This window comes from Myotis myotis, unplaced genomic scaffold (genome assembly GCF_014108235.1).
Source record: "Myotis myotis isolate mMyoMyo1 unplaced genomic scaffold, mMyoMyo1.p scaffold_m19_p_10, whole genome shotgun sequence".
Classification (NCBI taxonomy): Eukaryota; Metazoa; Chordata; class Mammalia; order Chiroptera; family Vespertilionidae; genus Myotis; species Myotis myotis.
In genome coordinates this window covers 30,879,275-30,903,225 of record NW_023416314.1, presented here as the reverse complement: position 1 = coordinate 30,903,225, position 23,951 = coordinate 30,879,275, and the positions used below count along the sequence as shown (strand labels likewise).

The 23,951-nt window shown below is 39.9% G+C and overlaps 1 protein-coding gene across 10 annotated transcripts in view; it reads right to left on the bottom strand.

Moving 5' to 3' along the window:
* The window catches only part of DLG2 (discs large MAGUK scaffold protein 2), a 1,392,511-nt gene that overhangs the window by 356,329 nt on the left and 1,012,231 nt on the right, over positions 1-23,951 (bottom strand). For all 10 annotated transcript variants that reach the window (XR_004970363.1, XM_036324800.1, XM_036324794.1 and 7 more), the window contains one exon: positions 4,679-4,835. Coding sequence is in view for 9 of the 10 variants with exons in the window: in XM_036324800.1 (XP_036180693.1) it covers positions 4,679-4,835 (157 nt within the window). In the remaining variant the exon portion in view is untranslated. The remainder of the gene's footprint in view (positions 1-4,678; positions 4,836-23,951) is intronic.

Genomic DNA, 23,951 nt, shown 5'->3' with positions numbered 1-23,951 from the left:
ATTACTATTCATAGTTTTTGTTCCTGTATTTTCCAGAAAGGCATATCATGTCCTGATATGCCCAGTGTAAGCAGTAGATGCAGAATATCCTTCCTACACATTTCATTGTTAATCACTCTATTCTGACAGTTTTGTTTTCATATTGTGATGTTTGAGCTCTCAAGCCTGTTTATTCTTTTCTCAGAGTGTTAACCAATGAAATTTCAATACCGAGCCTTGAAACTAGCTACTGTCTAGCCACAGTTTAAATAATTGTCACAAAATTAAAAAGGAGAACTGCCACCCTCTTCCTTTCCACTTACAAAAAATCAGGTAACAGGTTCATCATTAAACTATTTCTTATCAATGTTGTACATATAAGAAGATAGATCTGAACTTCAGAGATTGTTTTTTTCCGTGAACTGTAATCTCTAAAAAGACTATATAATTCCAATTGGTTGCCTTATTTACTATGTGGTCCTTGCAATACTATTTAAATGGGTACAACTTCTTTTGAAATAAGAATTACTTGTGAGTTTTCTTTAATGAGCCATAAGAAGATTATTAGCTCGTCCTTTTTTTCTACCACCGGAATAGAGATTAAAATGAATAAAACCTGCAGCTTAGGGGATTTCTCATTTAAACAGAGTTAAGTAGTCTAGTGTCATCTCTATGCCTCAGTTTTCATCATTATTAAAAAGAGTATATAAAGACATAGGGCTTTTTGTTATAAAGTTAAATTAGTTATAATAGTGACTGACTCAAAAGTACCACATAAATATTAGCTCTTTCTAGTTCTGTGCGCTCCTGAGTGTGGTGTGTACACAGAGCAGTGTGTACTACAAAGGGCTGAATGAGACCATTGACGGGTCTTGAAAAGAGATGGTGTTGTGGGGAGAAAAAAACACTGATTTGGGGTCAGAAGACCTGATTTTGAGTTCAACATCACATTCAATAGCTGCGGAGCTTTGAACAAATCATGTAGCCTTTCTGAGTCCCCTTTCCCTGATGTGGAAAGTAAGAGTAACAATAACCTGTCTTGATCCTTAGAATTTCTTTGAAAATCCTCCAAATTAATGAATGTGAAAATGCTTTGCATCTGGGAATATTTTATGATGATGTGAATGCTAATTGTAATAAAAGGATAAGTGGATTCTCATTCTACAGGTTTTGAGCCAGGAAGATGAGGATACATTAGTATGTTCTAGATAGAACTTTAGAGTCCATCTCTCAGGCTACAGTGACTTTTTAAAGCATCATCATATTTATTCAAAACTTTTTCATTCAATAAACATTTTTTTTTAAATTAAATCTTTATTGTTCAGATTATTACATTTGTTCCTCTTTTTTTCCCCCCCATAACTCCCCTCCTCCCAGTTCCCGCCCCACCCTCCGCCCTCACTCCCCACCCACTGTCCTCATCCATAGGTGCACGATTTTTGTCCAGTCTCTTCCCGCATCTCCCACACCCCTTTCCCCCCCAGGAATAGTCAGTCCATTCCCTGTCTATGCCCCTGATTCTATTATAATCACCAGTTCATTCTGTTCATCAGATTATTTATTCACTTGATTCTTAGATTCACTTGTTGATAGATGCATATTTGTTGTTCATAATTTGTATCTTTATCTTTTACTTCCTCTTCCTCTTCTTAAAGGATACCTTTCAGCATTTCATATAATCCTGGTTTGGTGGTGATGAACTCCTTTAGCTTTTCCTTATCTGTGAAGCTCTTTATCTGACCTTCAATTCTGAATGATAGCTTTGCTGGATAAAGTAATCTTGGTTGTAGGTTCTTGGTATTCATCACTTTGAATATTTCTTGCCACTCCCTTCTGGCCTGCAAAGTTTCTGTTGAGAAATCAGCTGACAGTCGTATGGGTATTCCCTTGTAGGTAACTGAGTTTCTTTCTCTTGCTGTTTTTAAGATTCTCTCTTTATCTTTTGCTCTTGGCATTTTAATTATGATGTGTCTTGGTGTGGTCCTCTTTGGATTCCTTTTGTTTGGGGTTCTCCGCGCTTCTTGGACCTGTAAGTCCATTTCTTTCACCAGGTGGGGGAAGTTTTCTGTCATTATTTCTTCAAATACGTTTTCAATATCTTGGTCTCTCTCATCTTCTGGCACCCCTATAATTCTGATGTTGGTACGCTTGAAGCTGTCCCAGAGGCTCCTTACACTATCCTTGCATTTTTGGATTCTTTTTTCATTCCGCCCCTCCGGTTGGGTGTTTTTTGCTTCCTCGCATTTCAAATCATTGACTTGATTCTTGAGCTCCTCTGGTCTGCTGTCGGGAGTCTGTATAATATTCGTTATTTCAGTCCGTGTATGCTTAATTTCTAGTTGGTTCCCCAATATAAGATCGAGGGTCTTATTAGTTTTCTTGTAGATCTCATTAAGTTTATCGGCGGCTTCTAAACAGTTCTTGAGAGACCTTAAAAGTGTGGTTCTGAACTCTATATCTTCCATTGACAATTTTGTCCTGTTTCTTTGTCTCCGCATTTTGTTATGCTTCCTTGGTGCACCCCCTAGTGGTCTTTGTTCGAAGTCTTATAGTTAAATCTTGATTGTTGTAGCTAATTCCAGGGAGGGTTTGACCTCCAGGCCAAGTGGCTATGAGAATCAGCTGTGTCAGTAGTGAGAGAACTTCTGTCCTCTAGGGAGGTGCTAATCTAGCCTTTGCCTGAGGCTATCCGGCAAAAGCCTCTGTGCAGGGCTTGGGCGGGGCGGGTCGCACAGGATCAACAGGGTGGGCCGGACAGAGCAGTTATGGCGGCTCTCAGTCCTGTCCCCAGGGGCTCTGCCTCTCTGAGTCCCAGCACCCGCTGTAAAGCTCAGAGAGAAAGCTGCACTCGCTCTGACCGAAGCCAGACAGTCCGCTTCTCCCGTTTGAGTCTGGGTCCCTAAAGACTCGCCCGGATCTGGAGCTCAGAGTCTGCGACTCCCTCCCGATTGAAAACGCCAACCGCGCCCTCCGCGGCCAGCCCGCTCGCGCACTCCGCACCTCAGAATTTGACTTCAGCACTGCGCCTCCTCTGAGTGTCCGTATGCGTTTCTCTTTCCTCCTAGTTGTAGGACTTCCACTCAGCCAGCGTTCCTGTGGTTCTGGGTGATGTCCCTTCCGTTTTTTGGTTTCACTTTTGAAGTAGTTGTTCAAAGCAGCAAACTCCGGCGTTAATCTATGCCGCCATCTTGGTTCTCCTCAATAAACATTTTTTGAGAGAATGCTAAGCACCAGGCACTTTGCTAAATGTCAAGGATACAAAATCATATATGACAGAGAATTTGCTTTCACGGAGCTTTTTCCACTTAGTACAGAAAGAAAAATGTAAATAAATATAGACAGTAAGTTTTAATAGTGTATATTAAACCTTATCATTATATCTTATATATCATTTAAGTATAGAAGAAGTAGATGGGGGAAGTAGTTGAAGGGGTGATGTTCAGTTCTCAGATGACAGAACAAGGTTTGCGCCTTTCCTTATTCCTTCCATACTCAATCCTCCCAGACTCCTGCTACCTGATGACTGAGCAAAGGCACACATGTGTGGGAGAACCATATGACACATAAGGCAAGATCACTGAACACTTTGCTCAGGTCAGCTATGTTATATAGGCAAATCATGTGTGTGTTTAGGGGCAGGGAGGATGGAATAATGGCTAACAAATATAAGGTTGCTTGGAAAATTCTAGCTATAAGTTATAACTACAAAACAAAAGCAAACTTTTCTAAGTACATGATAAAAAACCATACTAAGTGCTTCACTGAGTTATGAACCCATAACCTCAGTCATAAGAAGTAGGCTTCTTATGCAATTCCCCATTATTATTTGCATGAGTACCAACATTTCAGTGTAGACATGAATACTCACAATGGATTTAACAACCTATCATAAAGTTTGTACCAGGGAGATAGCTTAATGTAGTGGAAAGAAACAGTCATTACATATTTGAGTAAAAGAAAGGACGTGGAGAAGAAAGGAGGAAGAAAGGGAAGAGAAAGAAAAGAACTAAAGACAGTGGCAAAGGAGAGAGGGAAGATATAATGGGTATTAGAACTGAATGTTTAAACCCTTGACTCTCTCAAGTTACATAAAGTTTGACAAGTTATTTAACCTCTCTGAACCTTATTCTCTTCATCTGAACATGGGGCAATACCTTTCAGGGTAATTGTGAGAATTAAAAATTACTTTTATAACATTCTTGGTAAATAACGAGTGCTCAATAACTTGTTGGTAATTCTTGCATTTAGGTAAATGGTGATGCTGCTACCACTTATCAATGTCACCAAATTGTGGATAGCATTATGTTACACATTTTCTTACATAGTTGTATGCAGAACTATACATATTATAAAGGTGTAGTTTTTAGAACAGAATCCTGGATTTGTAAAAAAAAAAAAAAAAAGAAAAAAAAAGCATTTAAAAATATAAATAATATACCTTAAAGAGGCATGTTTCTCAATGTTCAATTGGATGCACATATTCTAAGAAAATCTAAATAAAAACACTAGCCCCTTTACATGTATCGAAGGAAGAAACAAGCATCAAGCACCCGAACACCATTTAAGCTGTAACATGTACCTGAAACCATAATGCTCTCATCATTTTTCTTTTGTAATTAAGGTGCTTTTGAGTCATAACTGAAAGTCATTTTTTTTTTTTCTTGAATGGTGGGAATGAAGATTAAGGAGAAATACTCACGGATAGGATCTGGTCTCCTCTCTGGAGCTCTCCACTCAGGTCTGCTGGTCCACCGGCCAGAATGAAGGACACAAAAATCCCTTCTCCGTCTTCCCCGCCCACAATGTTGAAGCCCAGGCCAGTGGAGCCTTTGTGCAGCACCACCTTGCGGGGCTCCCTGCAGAAACAAGCAGAGAACACAGCTCAGAGGTGACCCAATCAAGACTTAGATGGCTTTTACTTTCACTGGGATATGAGATACCAGCAATTCACTTACTTCACTTCCCAAAGTAAGATAGATCTTCATATCAAGAAAGATGTTACTATCAGGGAAAGTACTGAATTCCTCACTGAAATAAGTGCCAAAATACCATGCAAAGCCATTTCTTAATTCCAAAACATTTCCCTAAACTAGCCTTACTTCCACTTTAGCATCATCTAAAACATCTGTTTTTATACTGAGCACCAAATAGCACTCTTTAGGATGGATGTATCCAAAAAGAGAGGGAAAACTTGGGGAGCAAGAAACTAGATTGACTAGGCCAGACATGAAAGGTCTTACAGAGTTAATTAAAATTTACTCTGTAGGTAGTAGGGACTCATTGGAAGACTTTGAGGTACCAGGAATAATTATGATGGGAGGCAGAAAAATCAGTTAGGATGTTGACCAAATGATCCAGGTCCCAGGAAGTGACAGCCTAAACAACGGTGATAGCAGCAATCATGAAAAAAAGGCAACATGAAAAGAAAGTTGGAAAGAGAAACAGTGGGCCCAGACAAGGACCCAGGCATTGGAGGAGGAGGGGAGTAAGATCATCTAAATAAATCACAAAAGGGGAAAGGTAGTGAAGCCCAGGGTGAAGGTAGTGAAGCCCAGAATGAATGTGAATTTTTACAAGTTTCAGTTTCAGATAATGTTGGCACATCCATGTGGAGATGTTTGGAAGCAGTCGGACACAGATAGGATTTGGGACCTTACATCCAGATTTGAGGTCATCAATAAAATGATAAAAGATCATATTTTGAGTCAACAGTTCACTGAGATCATGGAAAGGCCAGAAAATTATGGAATATAAGATTGCAAGGGATCATAGAAGGCACTAGTTCTATTCTCTATGTAAGTAGTTTTAAGAAATGTATTCTGCAAGCCTTAGGTTTGACCAATGTGCCTTTTGCTATTTTCTTTTTTTTTGTTACTCCTCACCCGCGGCTATTTTTCCATTGATTTTTAGGGAGAGTGAAAGAGAGAGGGAAAGACAGAGAGAAACATCGATGTGAGAGAAACACATTGATTGGTTGCCTACTGAATGAGCCCTGTAGGTCAGAAATCTGATTGTTTGTCTAAGTCAACTGTTTGGAATTTCACAAGGCTAAAATCAATGTGTCAGCTGGGCCAAGCTCTATTGGGAAGCTTTGGGGGGCGAGGGGAATCCACTTCCATATCATTCAGGCTGTTGGCAGAATCCAGCTTCTTCCATTTCTTGTGGTTAGTAGGACTGCATGAGTTAGGGTTTTCCAGAGAAACAGAACCAATAGGAGATATAAGGGATTTTATTATGAGGAATTGGCTCATGCAGCCATGGATGCTGAGAAGTCCCAGGATCTACAGGTGGCAAGCTGGAGCCCCAAGGGAGCTGATAGTGGAAGTTTCAGTTCAAGTCCGAGTCTGAAGTCAGGAGAACAATGTCCCAGCTCAAAGACAGTGAGAAAGAGAAAGAGAACATTTTTTCTTACTATGCTTTTTTGTTCTATTCAGGCCCTCCATGGGTTGGTTGGGGTCACCCAAATTAGACAGGGCAATCTGCTCCAGTCCATATACTAATTCAGATGTTAATCTCATCCAGGAATACCTTCACATCACCTAGTTCTTCCTCTCTGCTGCCTGATGGGGGTGCAAGTCCAGCTCTGTTTGGCCCACTGACACCATCCAGTGGAGGGGGTGGGGCATCTCATAACTGCCTCTCCAGGCTGTCCCTGGTGGGGTCAGAACTCTAGCTATTGTATAGTGTACTAGTACTGGAAGGGTGAGGGGATAGTTTTCCCTTTGGTGTTTGGCTGGAGTTGGGGCTACTATTATCAAAAGTTTCCCTGTTCTATTAGCCCACCCTTGCCCCAGGCTTTTGGTATAGGAACAGGCTCTTCTTCTTAAAAAATTATTTGTTTTTTGTTTTGTTTGTTTTTTAAATATATTTTTATTGATTTCAGAGAGGAAGAGAGAGGGAGAGATAGAAACATCAATGATGAGAGAGAATCATTGATCGGCTGCCTCCTGTATGCCCCCAACCGGGGATCAAGCCCACAACCTGGGCATGTGCCCGGACCAGGAATGGAACCATGACCTACTGGTTCATAGGTCAATGCTCAACCACTGAGCCGGGCTAATTTTATTTTTAATTAAGAGGGAGAATTAGAAAGGTATGGGAATACTCTATTTTCGCTGGAGCCAGAAGTCCGGATCTGAACACAATTTTGAAGATAGGTGTCAACAAGGTTTTCATGAAGAGTTACTGTAGAAATCTCCCTTTTCCCGAGTATGAAAACACTCTTACTGGATCCAATGAGATTCAAGCTATACATAGCAAACATAGATATAGAGAAGGGGGCTATTATAACTCTAATGTTTATCCATGTCCTAGACCAGGGGTGGGCAACCCCTGGCACGCGTGCCAAACATGGTACGCCAGTAACTTTTGCTGGCACGTGAAACCCTCTCTTATAATCTTCCATTTACAATTGTGAATCTTTGTTCTCAGTGATGAATTTTATTAAGTCTTGTAATCCGAATAGCCTGACGGATGAAAGCAGTAGCTCGTGCATATCTCTGAAGGTCACGAAATATAAACCTGATGTAAAATCTCTGTCATCAGTGATGCAGCAGCAAAAGTCCCACTGATAATATCAAACGGAGTCATAAAGTTTTCTGTTGGACTATCAGTGTACATGTATACATTAAAAATAAATGTATTTTTCATCATCATATGCTGTGTTTTTGTCGCTCGAATGAATTTTATTATTTCTTCAAGGTTCTTCACATACGTACACCTTAAGAGATATCAAGTAGGCGTAACATGTTCTCAAAAAATTAGGTTTGGCACGCGGAAGAATTTTGAGTCAGTGATTTTGCTGGTTTTGGCAGGCACTCACAAAAAGGTTGCCCACCCCTTTCCTAGACATTGTGCTTGATGCTTTCTGTGCATCATCCCATTTATTCCTCAAAGCAGTCATTGGAAGGAGGTACACTGATGTCTGCAAGTGCTTTGAAACTGATCCAAAAGAAAGATGGATGGTTGATTGATAGATGGATAGGTAACCTGCACAGCAAGTATAGTAACATGTTCATAGTGGAATCTAGGTTGTGCATTATAGTAAAAGTCTTTAAACTTTTATTTGTGCTTGAAAATTTTTATATAAAGTCTAAAGAAAAATCATCAACCTGATGAAGACATTATTACGGCAACTTTTTAAATTAGTGAAATGAAATGCCCAAGTTTTTACTGTTTCTTAAGTTGTAAAGTAAGATTAACACACAGATTCTGACTCAAAATCTCTGAGTCTAGAGCATGATCCATTCCAGAGACTGAAAATCAGCAAGCTGAAGGTTTAATCTGACCTACTGTGTTTACACATTTTTTAATTAGTTTCTTATTTTTAAAATGAGAAAAAAATGCCTAAAATATGGATTTGTGGCTTCATGTGGAATCAGACATTCTATCAACAATGACTCTCACACTTGTTGCATAGCAACCATTGGCTAGAGCTGGGTCCTCTTTAGAGGGATTTATTCTCTAGTGTTCCATCATCTCACCTCTCTCTCATGTTTCTCAGACAAAAGGCTGTCAGTTTCACCTCATGTACACTTCTTGCAAAGTTAAGAAGAAAGTGAACTATCTTGTGCTGATGCTTCTACCAAAAATGGGAAAGTGAAAGCTTTATGGTACTTAGAAAACTGAGAGAGAATACCATTCCTTTGGAAGTAAGAGTTATTCTTACATGCTTACTATGCAAAGGGACTCTCTGCAGAAAGAATACAGCTTTAAAAGAGCATTGTGGCCTGACCAGCGTGGCTCAGTGGTTGAGCATCAACCTATGGACCAGGAGGTCATGGTTCGATTCCCGGTCAGGGCGAATGCCCGGTCGTGGGCTCAATCCCCAGGGTAGGGGTGTGCAGGAGGCAGCTGATCAATGATTCTCTCTCATCATTGATGTTTCCCTCTCCCTTCCTCTCTGAAATATATATTTAGGAAACAAAAAAGAGCATTGTGAAACCTCATTTCCCGTAACTTCTCTGTTACTTACATGGGCCATTTTATTAGTGACTCTGCACTTTGGTATATTGCTTCCTATTTGTATGGACATAAAGCATGTAATTCTTGAGTGACAGTAGGTTTTATGTATTTTACCTGGACCTCATTTATTTCAAATGATCTGAACAAGTCTTTACACACAATTAGTTGGAATTTTCTTAATTTGTGAGATTTAAATGTCTTTTTTAAAATACAATTTTATATTGTAGTGAATTATGATGCTTATTTTAATAATGGGGAGAAATAACAAAGAAATAAATCTGTAAAATAATATGCAAATATAATATCCTAAGCACACTCCAAATGATTTACTTTTTCTAATTTAAATTCCCTATACTGAGGACTGATTATATTAAAGTGTATATTTTAATTTTTTTCATTTATTTTTTCCTGTTAGAAAATAAAAACCCTGTGAAGTATTAGAAGTTTTATTTTATTAATACTTAGATAAGCCAACTTGTCTAAGCTTGTTGAGCTTAGACACATAGTTAATAAATATTAGAGCTAGTTCCTCTTTTGATTATCTTAATATTTATTTTTTAGAGCAGCTTTAGGTTCATAGTATAAGAGGAAGGTACAGAGATTTCCCATATAGCCTCTTCTTCCACATATGCATAACCCTCTACCCATTATCAACATCCCCCACAAGAGTGGCACATTTGTTACAATTGTGGAACCTACAGGACACATCATTATCACCCAAAGTGCACAGTTTTCACTAGGGTTCACTTTTGGTGTCATACATTCTATGGCCTTGGACAACTGTATAATGCCATGTATCCACCATTATAGGATCATACAAAATAGTTTCACTGTCCTAAAAAAAAAAAATCCCCCATGCTTCATGAATTCATCTCCCTCTCCACACAACCCCTGGTAACTACTAATCTTTTTATTATCTTCATAGTTTGGCTTTTCTCCAGAATGCCATATGGTTGGAATCACACAGTATGTTGCCTTTTCAGATTGGCTTCTTTCATTCAGTAATAGGAATTTAAGGTCCCTTCATGTCTTTTTATGGCTTGATAAGTCATTTCTTTTTAGCACTGAACAATATTTCATTGTCTGGATGTGTCACAGTTGATTTATCCACGCACCTCCCAAAGGACATCTTGGTTATTTCCAAGTTTGGGCAATTATGAGTAAAGCTGTGATACACATTGACGTGAAGGTTTTTGTGAGGATGTGATTTTTCCAACTTCTTTGGGTAAATGCCAAGGAGCATGTTTGCTAGATTCATATAGTAAGAATATGTTTAGTTTTAAGAGAAACTGCCAGACTGTCTTCCAAAGTGGCTGTACCAGTTTGTATTCCCACCAGCAATGAGTGAGAGTTTCTTACCAGCACCTGGTGTCAGTGTTTTAGATTTTGACCATCGTAAAAGGGGTGAAGTGGTATCTCATTGTTTTGACAGAGCTTGCCTCTTTACTGCAAGTTAAATGTTTTGTCCATTAAATGGAGAGAGAGCTTAATAAAAATTAAAAGAAGTAAACTAAAATGTATTTTATATAAGCCAGAGGAAGACCTGAAATTTTAAAAAGAAATACAATATCCTATATAATAAAAGCCTAATACGCAAATTGATTGAACAGAGGAACGACGGGTGGAATGACTGGTTGCTATGACATTCACTGACCACCAGGGGGCAGATGCACAACACAGGAGCTGCCCCCAGCCTGCAGGCTCCAGGCCAGCCAAGGCGGGTGCCAGTGGGGGCCCCCAGATTGCCTGCCTGCAGAGGGAGGCGACTGGCGGTGGTGGGGGGTGGGGTTGGCCAGCAAGTGGGCTGGCACTGCCTGCTAATCCTCCCATCCCCCCATCGCCCCACTGGTCACCTCCTGCAGATGGAGGCAACTGCCAGCAGTGTCAGGGGGTGAGGCCGGCGAGTGGGCAGAACCAGGCTGGCCAAGGCGGGGGCTCCCCAATCGCCCTGCTGGTTGCCCCACAGATTGGCCCTGATCGCCGGCCAGGCCTAGGGACCCTACCCATGCACGATTTTCATGCACTGGGCTCTAGTATTTATACAATACAGTTTCTAGAATTATTGACACTCACAGATTCACTTTAACTGCCCCTAGCTTCCATCATTTGAACCACGCATTTTAATATTTCATCCTATGTTGCCTTGTACTAGTATCTCTCTGAATGTCATGATATCCACTTTAACCTATTTGTCCCCTCTAGGTCAAGCCTACACTCTTAGGATAGCCTCCTAATTGGAAGTGTCTTTGATGCCAGTTTCAATGTTCCAAACATATTATCTCTATTGAAATGCATATCTGATTTTCTTAGTTTCCTGTTTAAATGTCTCCAGCCATCCTATATTCCAGCCATATCAAACTCTTCGTGTTCCCCTGAGTTTGACATGTTGCACCATACCTCCATTTCTTGGCTTAAGCCATCCTAAAATTCAGCTCAAGTGCTACTTCTCTGACTCCCCAGGTACAGGTGATCACTTGCTCCTTGGGGCCACATTGTGCCTTGTCCACATAACTTTATTGTGGTATTTATCACACAGTGCAGTGGTTATTTACTCGTGTATGTGTCTCTCTCAATAATCTGTGAACTTTGGGAACCCAGGCACCAGCATTTCCCCAACTGTAATAAGATGACTGACAAATAACAGTAATTCAGAAAATAGTGATTAAATGAATGAATGAACTCCCACAATGATTTAGACCTCACTTTGCTCTTTACTTCAAATTATCCATAGGTATCTGCAGGTTCCACATCCACAGATTCAACCAACTGGGCAAGTTTGGATGGATCCGTGGATGCAGAATTTGTGGATGCAGAGGGCTGACCGTATAATTTCTCCCCTTTTATATTATTTATATTTTATGCAAATATTGTTCCTTTTTGCTAGATTTTTAAAAAAGATTTTTAAATTGAGAGTTAGAGAGAAAGGGAGAGACAGAGGAAGGGAGAGGGGGAGAGAGAAACATTGATGTGAGAGTGAAATATCAATTGGCTGCTTCCTGCATGCCTCCCACCTGGGATCGAGCCTGCAACCTGGGCATGTGCCCTGACCAGGAATTGAACCGGTAACCTTTCGGTGCATGGAACAATGCCCAACCAATTGAGTCACACCAGCCAAGGTCCTTTTTGCTAGATTTTAACCAAAAATGTCATCTAAAGTCCACAGGGATAGGGCTGATAACACTAATGAGTGAAGCAGACTGAGTAGGGATGGTAGCAAATTGGGAAATATATTATTGGTATTCCATTTATAGGGTTGCTTCTGCTCAACTCTGGATCATTTCTTCAAGTAGGAATACCAACTAGTATTGCCAGATTCTCCAATTTCTAAAGATATAGGAAGAATCTAGATTTTTATGTGAATTTTCCAGAATTCTAAGTTGACAATGATAAAACAATTTAAAGGTATGGTGTTGGATCCCAACATGTCAGTAGTGAATCCAGCTATGGGATGCCAGTGTCCTGTGTGCTGTGGGCACTCTGATAGCACATTTGATGTCACTTTCATGTTTGTCTCCTCCATGGTGCTCAGCACGGCATTTGGTTCATGGTAGGTCTCTGTAACTTTAACTTGATTTAGTATTCCATTTTCAGCACTACCTCTGTCTTTCCCGTTCAAGTTTTCTCATTTGGAATATTCTGTTCCTTGATTTTACCCCCCCCCCCCACTTTTGTCTTATTTCCCCCCTTTTATATTAGACCTGCTTAAGGTACACTTTCTTCATAATGGCCCATCCCAAATATTTTGAGCTACAGCTCTCACTTCTGCATGTTTATTGCCTGGGCCAATGACTTTGGGTCTGGTAAATATAATGCCCTACATTTTCATGAACTGTTTGAGTGTGAGGTCATTGTAGCCTCTGGTGAGATTATAATTTCTTGAAGATATGGTATCCTCATATATTCTAGGTATCCCCAATACACCCAGAAGACTGCCAAATAAACACATGATGACTGAATAAATGAGTGCACACCACCAGTTTATAAAGAACTGCAACAGCCCTAGCCGGTTTGGCTCAGTGGATAGAGTATCGACCTGCGGACTCAAGGGTCCCAGGTTCAATTCTGGTCAAGGGCACATGCCCAGGTTTCGGGCTCGGTTCCCAGTGGGGAACATGCAGGAGGCAGCCAATCAATGATTCTCTCTTATCATTGATGTTTCTATCTCTCTCTCCCTCTTCCTTCCTCCCTGAAATTAATAAACATATATTTTTTTAAAAAGAACTGCAATACCTTTATTACTGAAATGATTTAGGCTCCAATTTACTGTTATTTATCACCCAGGATTCAGATGACTTAGGGGCCCATTACTAGTCATTATTATACATCATAACACATAGACTGTGGAACAAAATTCTAATTCTCATTCTTTATTCAGGATGGAGCTCAAGGATCATGATTTTCTGGAAGCCATCCTGACACTTTCCTTAATTTCCCCATTCTAGTCTGGGTTAGTGCCTCTTCCAGCATTCTCCCCAGGTATCTATCATAATTCTTATTACATGATTAGTTTACTTGTCTCCCTCTCCAGTTACAGTGATCAATTAGGGAGCAGGGATCATACCATTTGCTTTTGTATCTACTAATTACTAATCTACTATCTACTAATTTCAGTTTTCATATTAGATTTTATGGACTCTATAGAAGATGGGAACCAGTTACTCAGAATATGATTTTAAAACCAACAACAGCCCAAATGCCCATCAGTAGATGAGTTAAAAAAAAAAAAAAAGCTGTGGTATATTTACACCATGGACTACTATGAAGCAGTAAAAAAGAGGGATCTCTTACTCTTTGAGACAGCATGGAAGGACCTGCAGAATATTATACTAAGCGAAATAAGTCAGTTAGAGAAAGACAATTATCACATGATCTCATTCAAATGTGGAATCTAATGAACAAAATAAACTGATGAACAAAATAGATCCAGAGACATAGCATGGAACAGACTGTAGAATTTTAGAAAGAAGGCGGGGTGGGTGGGAAGATCAACCAAAGAACTTGTATGCATGTGTGCATAACCCATGAACATGGACAGCAGGGTGGTGAAGGCCTGGGGTGGGCGCTGGCTCGAAGGGGTCAATGGGAGAAAAAGGAGGATATATGCAATACTTTCAACAATAAAGATTTAAAAACAAAACAAAACAATTCATCTATCTACTTAAAACATTTTATTCATCCATCCCACCTTTCAATACACAGCCTCTATGAAGTATCTACTTTGTGTCAGGCACTGTGAACACAAAGATTACAGAGCCTGGGGTGAGAGCCAGATGTGAACAGTTATAAAAGCCCAGGTGTGAGACTCACCCAGAAACAGGTGTGCAATAAGCTAAAGTAGCCAAGAGCAGAGAGCGACCGGTCTTCCTTTAAAAAAGGTTTTCTTTTTCTTATCACCTGGACGAAATTTGCTACGCTCATTTAAGCAGTTTTATTTTTCTTTCGAATGTGATGTAAAAAGCCTTTATAATGATAAAACCCGTGGATGCTGAACAACTGGAGAGATGCCAGCCTGACTTGCTCCCAGCTGTAGCAGATCTGCAGCAGCATAATCTTGTTTATCGGGAGTCTTGGAGGATGCTCTAAGCCGGCTGGGATGTTTTCAGAAGCAGGATGCTATGGGCTAATTCTTTCTTTTTAAGCCAGATGGCTTAAAGAGGGGTCAAGATTTACAAAAGGGAAGTGACTACTTAAATCTGAAGGCTTTCTCATGGCCATTAGTGGGATGTTCCTTGAGCTTTGAACCTCTGGTCAACTCCCCGAACATCCATGGTGAGAGGCTGTGTGTTGCAATGGGAAGTAAGCAATGAAAATGTGTCTAGTCATCTTTCTAAAATACACATCTGATCATACTATCCTGCTCAAAAGCCTTCCAGGGATCTCTATGCCCACAGGATAAATCTGCCAAGTGGCTTAAAATAGAATCTCAATATATACTCAGTGTAAACTTCTAGCATGACATTTAAAGTTCCTCATCATTTGACTTTCACCTACCTCCCCAATGCTGAACTTCACTGTGCTCCCTGGCACCCCATGTTCCAGGCACATAATGTTGCCAACCGCATCTCCTCATACCAGGTTGTTCCTTGTCTTAATGTCTTTTCTCAGGCTGTTTGTCTTTGATTAAAATGATGATTTTATCCTTCTGTCCTCACCTAGCTAATGAACTTCTACTTGGCCTCCAATACTGAGGCTGGGTGCTGTCTCCTCTCTGCTGTCCCATGCACCCCTGCCTCTAGACAGACTGAATACTTCTTGTTTTTTTAATACTTTTTTTTATTGATTTCAGAGAGGAAGGGAGAGGGAGAGAGAGATAGAAACATCAATAATAAGAGAAAATCATTGATTAGCTGCCTCCTGCACTCCCCCTACTGGGGATTGACCTCTCAACTCAAGCATGTGCCCTTGACCTGAATGGAACCCAGGGCCCTTCAGTCCACAGGCTGATGCTCTATCCATTGAGCAAAACCAGCTAGGACCTGAATACTTCTTTTTTGAAAACACATTGTCTTTTCATTGATCATACCACTATTGTCTCTCTTCTTCTGAATAACTGTATTTATCAGTTTGTTAATCAGTATGGTGCTCTAGGATACAGATCATGGTTTCTGTGTTTTTGTAATTTTGGGGACTTGTACAGGCTGAGCTTATGAGAGACACACAAAAACACAAAATATATTACGTGAATAGAAAATACAAGTGAGGTTTTTGGGAAAAATGATATTGAATTCTAATTCCATCTCTAGAGACTTGTGAGAACCCAAGAATGCTCTCTGTGGGACAGGTTCCTTGCTTGGGCAATAACTTGGCAAGGAATTATGTTTGCCATATGGGGGGAGTGAAACTATTCAGTTAAGACAATGAGTTAAAAGCATTTAGAAAGCAAAAAAGTATTAAAGGAAAGTATACATTGAGTTTCTATTTCTAGCCTTTTGGCAGACTAGATGCCCTATAAACCCTCTCCATTACAAAGCAGCTAAACTTCTGAATAGAATACTTATAAAATACTTTTAAATGACTGGCTAAGCTTGCACATCACTAAGAGAAATCCTCAGTGGCTGAAAATAAAATGGAAATACAAGTTCAGAGAAGAAAGCCAGTACCGGGACTAGCAGTGGGCTAAAGAGTTTCTACAGGCAGCAAAGAGGTAGTATTCCAGTGTCCAGAGTGGACAGTGGCACGAAGAATAGGACTGTGTGGGCCCGGAAGCAGAGGTCAGATCAAAGACCCATGCTGAAATGAGGACCCTGAAAAGCTATATCCTAAGCAAAAGGTTAAAGCAAAAATATTAGCCCCTCAACAATGTCAAAGATACATATCTGATCTGACTTTGGCTCAAAGGAAGACGAAAGGGAGGGCATGTTTGTTCATGTCACGTTAAACAGGGCATATTTAAATGTGGAAGAAGTTTTAGTTTAGAAATAGCATTCATAAAACTTGATAAATTGGGAAAAGAAAAGAGGGAGAGAGAGTCTTCCTGGGTGCCAGGAGGAAGAGCTTGCAGGGTATCTCCAGCACTGTGCGGTGGAGGTGCTCACCAGCCCAGCTCCAGGTCACTGATAGGGATGTGCTTGTTGGTTGGGACAACTCATGAGATGGGTTCAGCTGGCCATCCTACCTCAATGACAGAAGCCATAAAGGTCATCTGGTTGGCTGATTTCCCTCTCTCAGAGTTCAGGCTCATCAAGCCACCTGTTAATTAAATCATGGTTTTCCACTGTGCCTTTGCTAATGAGAGTGGATGTACTAATTAGCACATTCTGTTATTGTGGGCAGATATATTTCCCATTGTAAATGAGTAACTTGGCATTATGGCATATGAGCTTAATTATCCCTGGATACACTGACAAAAATTGAGTTTCAGAGCAGGCAGACCTAAGACCCACATCCAGTATTGTGATAACCCAATAAGGGACTGTTACCAACTGAGGTCATACAAAAAGCGCCAGCTAATCTCTCTGGGCTCTCTCATATTTATTTCTCTATAAATGCAACTGTAGTGATGTGAACAATGCTGTTGATGAAAAGAACAATAATAGGGGATGAAAGAGACATTTCAGAAGGATAAGCAGATGCATATTAGCACACATTGAAGAGGGGGCATAGCTGAAGGCGGTGGTTTAGGGGCCAATCACAGAAGGCTTCAAAGCTGCTGATTGATTGCGATTGATGTCTTATATCTACAGGACCTAGTGCCTCAGAAGACTGTAGTACTTTATATTCATATTCAAATCATTAATTTCATCAATTAGTCTAATAATCAGTGAAGCAGATTATTGGACATCACATAGATACACAAAGATAAAGTGTTTTTGTTGAACTGCTGTTATGAGGATATGATAAGACAGGAAATCTGGCATTACAAAGGAGGATCTATGCTCTAGACTTTATGCAATAGGGAATAGGCTGACTTCAGCAAAATGGTCGCAACACAGATATTGAGTATACAGTAAATACATTGTGACTGGTGCTTTGTGAGATAAAAAGAACTCTATTAGATGGGGATAGTATGGTGTTCTGTGATATCGGGAAAGACTAGGACATTGGAGCTAGAGAGATCATATCAATTAATAGCTGACTAACCTTGTTGGAACTTTTTTGATGTCTTATTTTTTCAGCTGTAAATTGTGAACAGTAATGTCTATCTTAAGACACGGTGAGGATGGATTGAAATAATATGTAAAGTACTAGAATCACACATCAAGTGTTCAATAAATGCTAACTAAAACTTTTTTCCCCTTTAGGGAAATATGGCCATTGTAAAACAAATAGACATTCACAAAATAATAAACAAGGAATGCAAGACCACATATGTTAAATACCAAATGATTGATATGAATAGTGAGAAATCTCTGCTTTAAAGAAAAAAAATTAAGTCATGGAGAAGACAGGATCTGAGCCAGATCTTGATGGATGGGTGGAAGCTGGTTAAGTGGAAAGGAAAGTAGATGGTATTTCAGTAGGTGGCATGAACCCAGGGCCAGAGGGGAGCAAATGCAAGATGTGTTTGGAGAACAGGGAGTTTCACAGCTTGAATGGAGTGCAGGGTGTGTGTCAAGAAAAATGAGAAGACCAAGACAGATGGGGAAGGAATGTAGACGCCAAGCTAAGGAATGCGAAGTTTATACTTGGACAATGTGAAGGCACTGAATGTTTCTGCCCCCAGGGGAGACTCCGTGCATGTAGCAACTTCTGTTTGTGAGCCTCAGTGTTTGTCATATTGTGCTGTTTCTACAACCTCCCAAGTTTGCCTGCAGGGAGCTGAAGTACATGTTCTAAAGGTCTCCACAGACATCCCTGCTGCAGAGCAAGGGGCTTTGGTTGAGTCTGTAACAAATACCATTCACTTTCATTGCCAAAATCCAGTCTGCAACCTTTGAAAAAAATAAAAAGTCTCTCTTAGCTCTTCTCTCTGGATGAATCTCAGAATTAGTTACACGTTTGAGAACATACAATATTCTTGGTAAAATAAATCAAATAAACAAGTAGAAATCAACTATACAAACATAAATCAACTATAGATTTGTAGCAATCTAGTCCTGATTAGTTTGATTTTTGAAATATTTGGAGTTTTTGCTTATTCACATATCAAATATGATAGCCATGCTTCATCTCAATTTGCTTTTGTCTAAATTTCTCCAAAAGACAAATGGGGAAGCAGTTAAGTAATGCTCTCACTTTTCATAATCATAGCTTGTATTCATCATCTCATCTCCAAAGTCAAAGAAAATAGAATTACCCTTCTTGTTTTCCTGTATTTCATAATGTTTTGGCTGAAAACTTCCCTATTAAGTTATATATTCTACCCATAATGACAGGTATTTGCTTCTGCTTCCTGTTGCATTTTGAATTTTTAAAGAGCAGTTGGTTATAATATAAATAATTTTACCAACCTCATTAAATAAAACTATAAGCATTTGACAGAGTTATTTTTTTATAGTTGCACATTTGTCCTTAAGCTTTCATGACTGGTGAAATATTGTTTTAAAACTTTATGAAAGCTAGGTATAAGCTAAACCAATATTTGATAATGGGATTAGAGGAGAAAAAAAAAACAAACCCCTGCATATTCTTCCTAAAGGCAAAGCACATTTTCTGAAAGATTACTTAAACTGTCTTTTGCAATAGAGCTCTATGGTATTATGAATTTCCAATTAATTACTACCAATAAATACTCAAACCCTTTATAATTAGTGTGCTATGGGGGAAATGGCTTGAATAAATTAAACTAAAAGTCACTGGTTTCAAGGTTTACAGGTCTTTCCTTAACTCTAATTTGAATACATCCATATTATTGTGGGAAAAACATTTAGACTGAAACCTGTTGGGAGTCTCAACTCCAACATGAAGCCCTGGGTGTCCTTGAAAACAGCTTCTCTGAATGACAGTTTCCATGCTTTATGAGAGAGGGAGAGGCGAATACAGTAAAGGAGAATTGCTATCATCCCTTCCAACTCTAGCCTTACATACATTTACTTAATGAAAACCAGAAAAGGGAGTTTCCCACTTCTAAAACCATAACTCTATTTGATGATTCAACACAGATTGAGGACTTACCTTGAGGAGAGGAGAGAGAATGGGAATGGCCCTATAGTTCCCCTCCAACTTGACCTGTCTTCAGCTTTGACAAATGCACTTCCCTCTACATCAACCCCGACAATAGAACTTTTGGTGATGATGGTAATATTGCATGCTTGTGTTGTCCAATACAGTAGCCTCTAACTACATGTGTTATTAAGCACTTGAAATGTGGTTAGTGTGACTGAGAAATTTAATTTTCCATTTTATTTAATTCTAAACAGCTTATATTTGAAGTCACATGTATCTAATGGCTACTGTAGTAGACAGCATAGTTAGAGAATCCCTTTCTCTCTTATCAAAGAGAATAGGTGTTTTTTTTCTTCTCTTACCTCTGTTTGTTCCTTCTTAGTCTCCTTGAAGGGGTCCCCTCAATGTCTTGCTCTTCATATATGGTGTTTCCAAAAATTGTATCCCTGGCTGCCTTCTCCTCTCACTCCTTTCCTCTATCTATTTCCTGCAGAACAACTCTTCTTCCTTTGGGTCTCAGTTTAAATGGTACTATCTGACCACACCATCTGAAGTAGTTCCCTATTCCATTATTTTTTAACACTGCCTCCCTCATGTCTTCCTCATGATAAGAATATTTTGTTTCTTTGTTGCCTATCTCCCACTAGACTGTTATTTCCTTAACAGTGGGAACACCTTGTGTCTCTGGCTCCTAACATAGTGCCTGCCACATAGTAAGGGCCTGATATTTATTAAATGAATTAATAAATGGGTGTTCTTTTTAAAATTCATTTAGAGAAGAAGGGAGAGGGAGAGATAGAAACATCAAATATGAGAGAGAATCATGGATCAGCTGCCTCCTGCACGCCTGCTACTGGGGATCAAGCCCACAACCCAGGCAAGTGCCCTGTCCGGGAATCAAACCATGACTTCCTGGCTCATGGGTCAACGCTCAACCACTGAGCCAAGCCAGCTGGACAATAAATGGGTGTTCTTATCCTTTCCTTATACGAGTCACTAATTCATATCTCCAGACCAGATCATAGTCTCCTCTACTCCAAACTTCTATTTACCTGCCTTACAAGGAACTCATTACCTCCCCAGATTACTTTTTCTCTTTTATTCCTTATCCAGTTAATGCTTTCTGTCCAACCTTGCAATCAGAAACTTCTGCATTGCCTCTCTAGTGCTCATCCAGCACTTCAATCACCTAATACATGCAATCAATTTACCTGAGAAATGCCTCTCCAATCACCCTAGCATTGTTGCTTTGTTTCAAGCCTACAGAATCTCACACCTGGGCCTGCCAGGGAGTCCTCACTAGGGTCTTCCTAATAGTCATGCACCCCTGTACTCTCTCCTCATGATGCTGTTGGAGAAAATTTCTTATAAAACAAATACAATCATTTCATCCCTATTTTTTTTTTTAAAGCTCCCATTGCTTCTCTACTACCTGAGAAATAAAATCCCCCTTAGTTTCTTTTGCATGACCTGTGAGGCTTTTATGATTTGGGCTCCATAAAGTCTTTCAACGTCAACTCTCTACACGTTCTTTATGGTTCATACTCTCCTACCACATGCAGCTTCCTATGTGGTCCTGATGGCCAGGCCCCTATGTACCTTTTCACCTGTCTTTCCTCTCTGCTTGGAATGTCCATCCCAACTGAATGGCTTATCCTTCAACAACTCTCCTGGGCACATTTAGCCATCTCCTGGGTGGTGTTCCCTGAGCATTTTGTTTTGGGGGCATTATAGCATTCCTCACTTAAAAACAGTTACATGTCTGGCTCCTCTACCAAATGGGCATTCTTAAAGCACAAGAAATACATCCTGTTCAACTTCCTGAAGAACGGTTAACTGCACTGGTTGAGAGCCTGGCTTTGGCTTCAGATACACACCTAAAGTTTGAAACTGGGATTTCTGTTTATTAGCTATGAGACCTGTCATTTTAACTTCATCTGGATGCGCCTCAGTTTTCTAATCCTTAAAATGGAAATAATGGTATGTACATCACGTGTTTTTGTATTCAATGCAATCATGAAAGTAAATGCCTGGACCATACTAATAAGTAAGTTGTGGGTCACTCTTAATATTCCCTCAGCAAATATTTATTGAGCACACATATTTTCAGAGTTTATAGCATGGGTAGAGATAATTATAACACATACCTGATTATTACAGAATTTATAATCTAGTGGAGAAAATAAGACAAATATATAAAACTCTAATTTAATAGAAAATATTATAAGTAAAACATCCAAAGTGCGATGATGATCTAGACATAAATAATTTCTGGATGGGGCTTGGAGGAAGTTTGATAAAGGAGATACATTTAATTTACACATGAACTTACGGCTAGAATTACTCAGCCCTATAGGTTCTATGCAGGGGCAGATGTGGGTTTTATGAAGCTTTTACAGTTTGGGGGATCCTCTTTAAAAAGATTAATAAATATTACATGTATAACATTATACTCCTAGAGTTCTGCATTCACTCAGAGTGCTAGTGGCTGATATCTAAAAAGTGCTGAGTAATTATGAGCTCCCTTTCCCCTGCTTCTGTGTCACCAGTACCCAGCACAGCGCCTGGCATGAGGTACAGGGGCTTGAAGTGGCCCATGCAATTGAGGAGCCCTGGAATTTCAAGGTACATTCACTTGTGGTGCTGTGCTTGGTGCTGGGACTATAGCTATGAACACGGCTTAGTTCCTGCCTTCATGAAGCTCTTCTCTTAGTGGGCAGGGAAGTATGTAAAAATAGCTAATTACAATAGCAAACATTCACTCATAAACATTTGGGATATGCTTCAAACAGTAACAGAGCAAGTTATTTGATACAGAGATATAGGGAGTAGGAGGATGTTTCATGCCAACGAAGATGCATGAATGGAAAAAGTGAGAGAATACATGGTATTTGGAGAAAACGAAAAATTCTTGTTTGACTGGAATGTAGGGCTGCAGTGGAGACCTGGAGGCAGAGGCCAGGTCAGGAAGATGCTCCTGGATAAGGTACACTGAGGCTCAGTTCTCCAGAGAACTGAGTATTGTGCACACTTCCATTCATTTAACAGAAATGTACTGGCAGACACTGGCTGGGCTTTGGACAATCAAAGCTACAGAAGACACAGTCTCTGCCCCTAAGAAGTTTACACTCTGTGTTATGGGTTAAAGCGTGTCCCTTCTATTCCAAAAAATAGACAACAAAAAAGATATGTTGAAGCACTAAGTGCCAGTACCTCGGAATCTGATTTTATTTGGCAATTGGGTCCTTGCAGTTGTATTAGTTAAGATGAGGTCTTATTAGAGTAAGGTGGACCCCTTATCCAGTCTGACTGGTCTTCTGACATGAAGATAGCTACGTGAAGACACAGACTCACACAGGGAGAATACCATGTAAATATATATGGAGGCAGAGATAGGAGTCATGTGTGAACTGCAAGCCAAGAAACATCCAAGATGGCCAGCAAACCACCAGAAGCTAGGAAGTGGCAAGGAAGGATTCTCTCCTACAGGTGTCAGAGGGGGCATGGACCTGCCGACAACTTGATATCAGACTTCTAGCCTCCAGAGCTGTGAGACAATAGATCCTGCTGTTTAAGTCATGTGGCTTGTTGTAATTTGTTATGGCAGCCCGAGAAAGCTAGTGCATTCCGGTAGGGACTCCATGGGCCGATGTACAGGCAGCTGTGAGCATAACCTGCTTAGCGAGGAAAGGGGGGCTGATCCAATCCCCCTGACTCCTGTCACTTTATGTTATTTTATTTTTATACACTGCCCTTTAAAAAAATTTATTTTATTCTGCTTGTCACTTGAGAAAATGGATTTGAAGTATAAGGCTAATAATATTCATAAAGGGTAGCTATCACCAGGCACCTGGGCATTCACCTTGGTATTCAAATAGCAAGACTTCCCCTAAACCTTGGTAACAGAATTTCAGAAGTCTCCACACACTTAAGACATATATGCAAGAATTACTAAAGAAAAAAAATGACAAAGCATTAACATAAACACACCATTAATTACTATTTGTGAAATTCGTTTTCAAAAATAATATACAAGGAATATCAATGCCTCACTAACCTTTAGCTGTAGCCGAACCCTTAAAAAGTCTTCCTTGAAAAGAAACATTCACTTGTTCTCTTCTCTGGGGTGGAGCAGATGTTGGCTTGTACAAATGTCACAGTAGCCTTTTCCTGCTATAAGTTCTGTTTTCTGCTAATTCCAGGGAAAGCTCTACCTAACAATTAATTGAACACTGATGGATTTTCTGATCCTTTTCCCTTTTCCTCCCCAGGAAAAGAAGTGTAAGATCATTGCTTCACATCTGGCTTTTCCAATTGAGAAAATTCATTTCTTTCACTGATCTATGTTCTCCTGCCCAGACTCTTTAGAAGCAGAGGCTGGTTCAAAACCTTCTTGGGCATGGCATTCTTAAAGTTATTCATTGACTAGTTCCTTTGCCCATGGTGAAATCTGAAAGCCAACT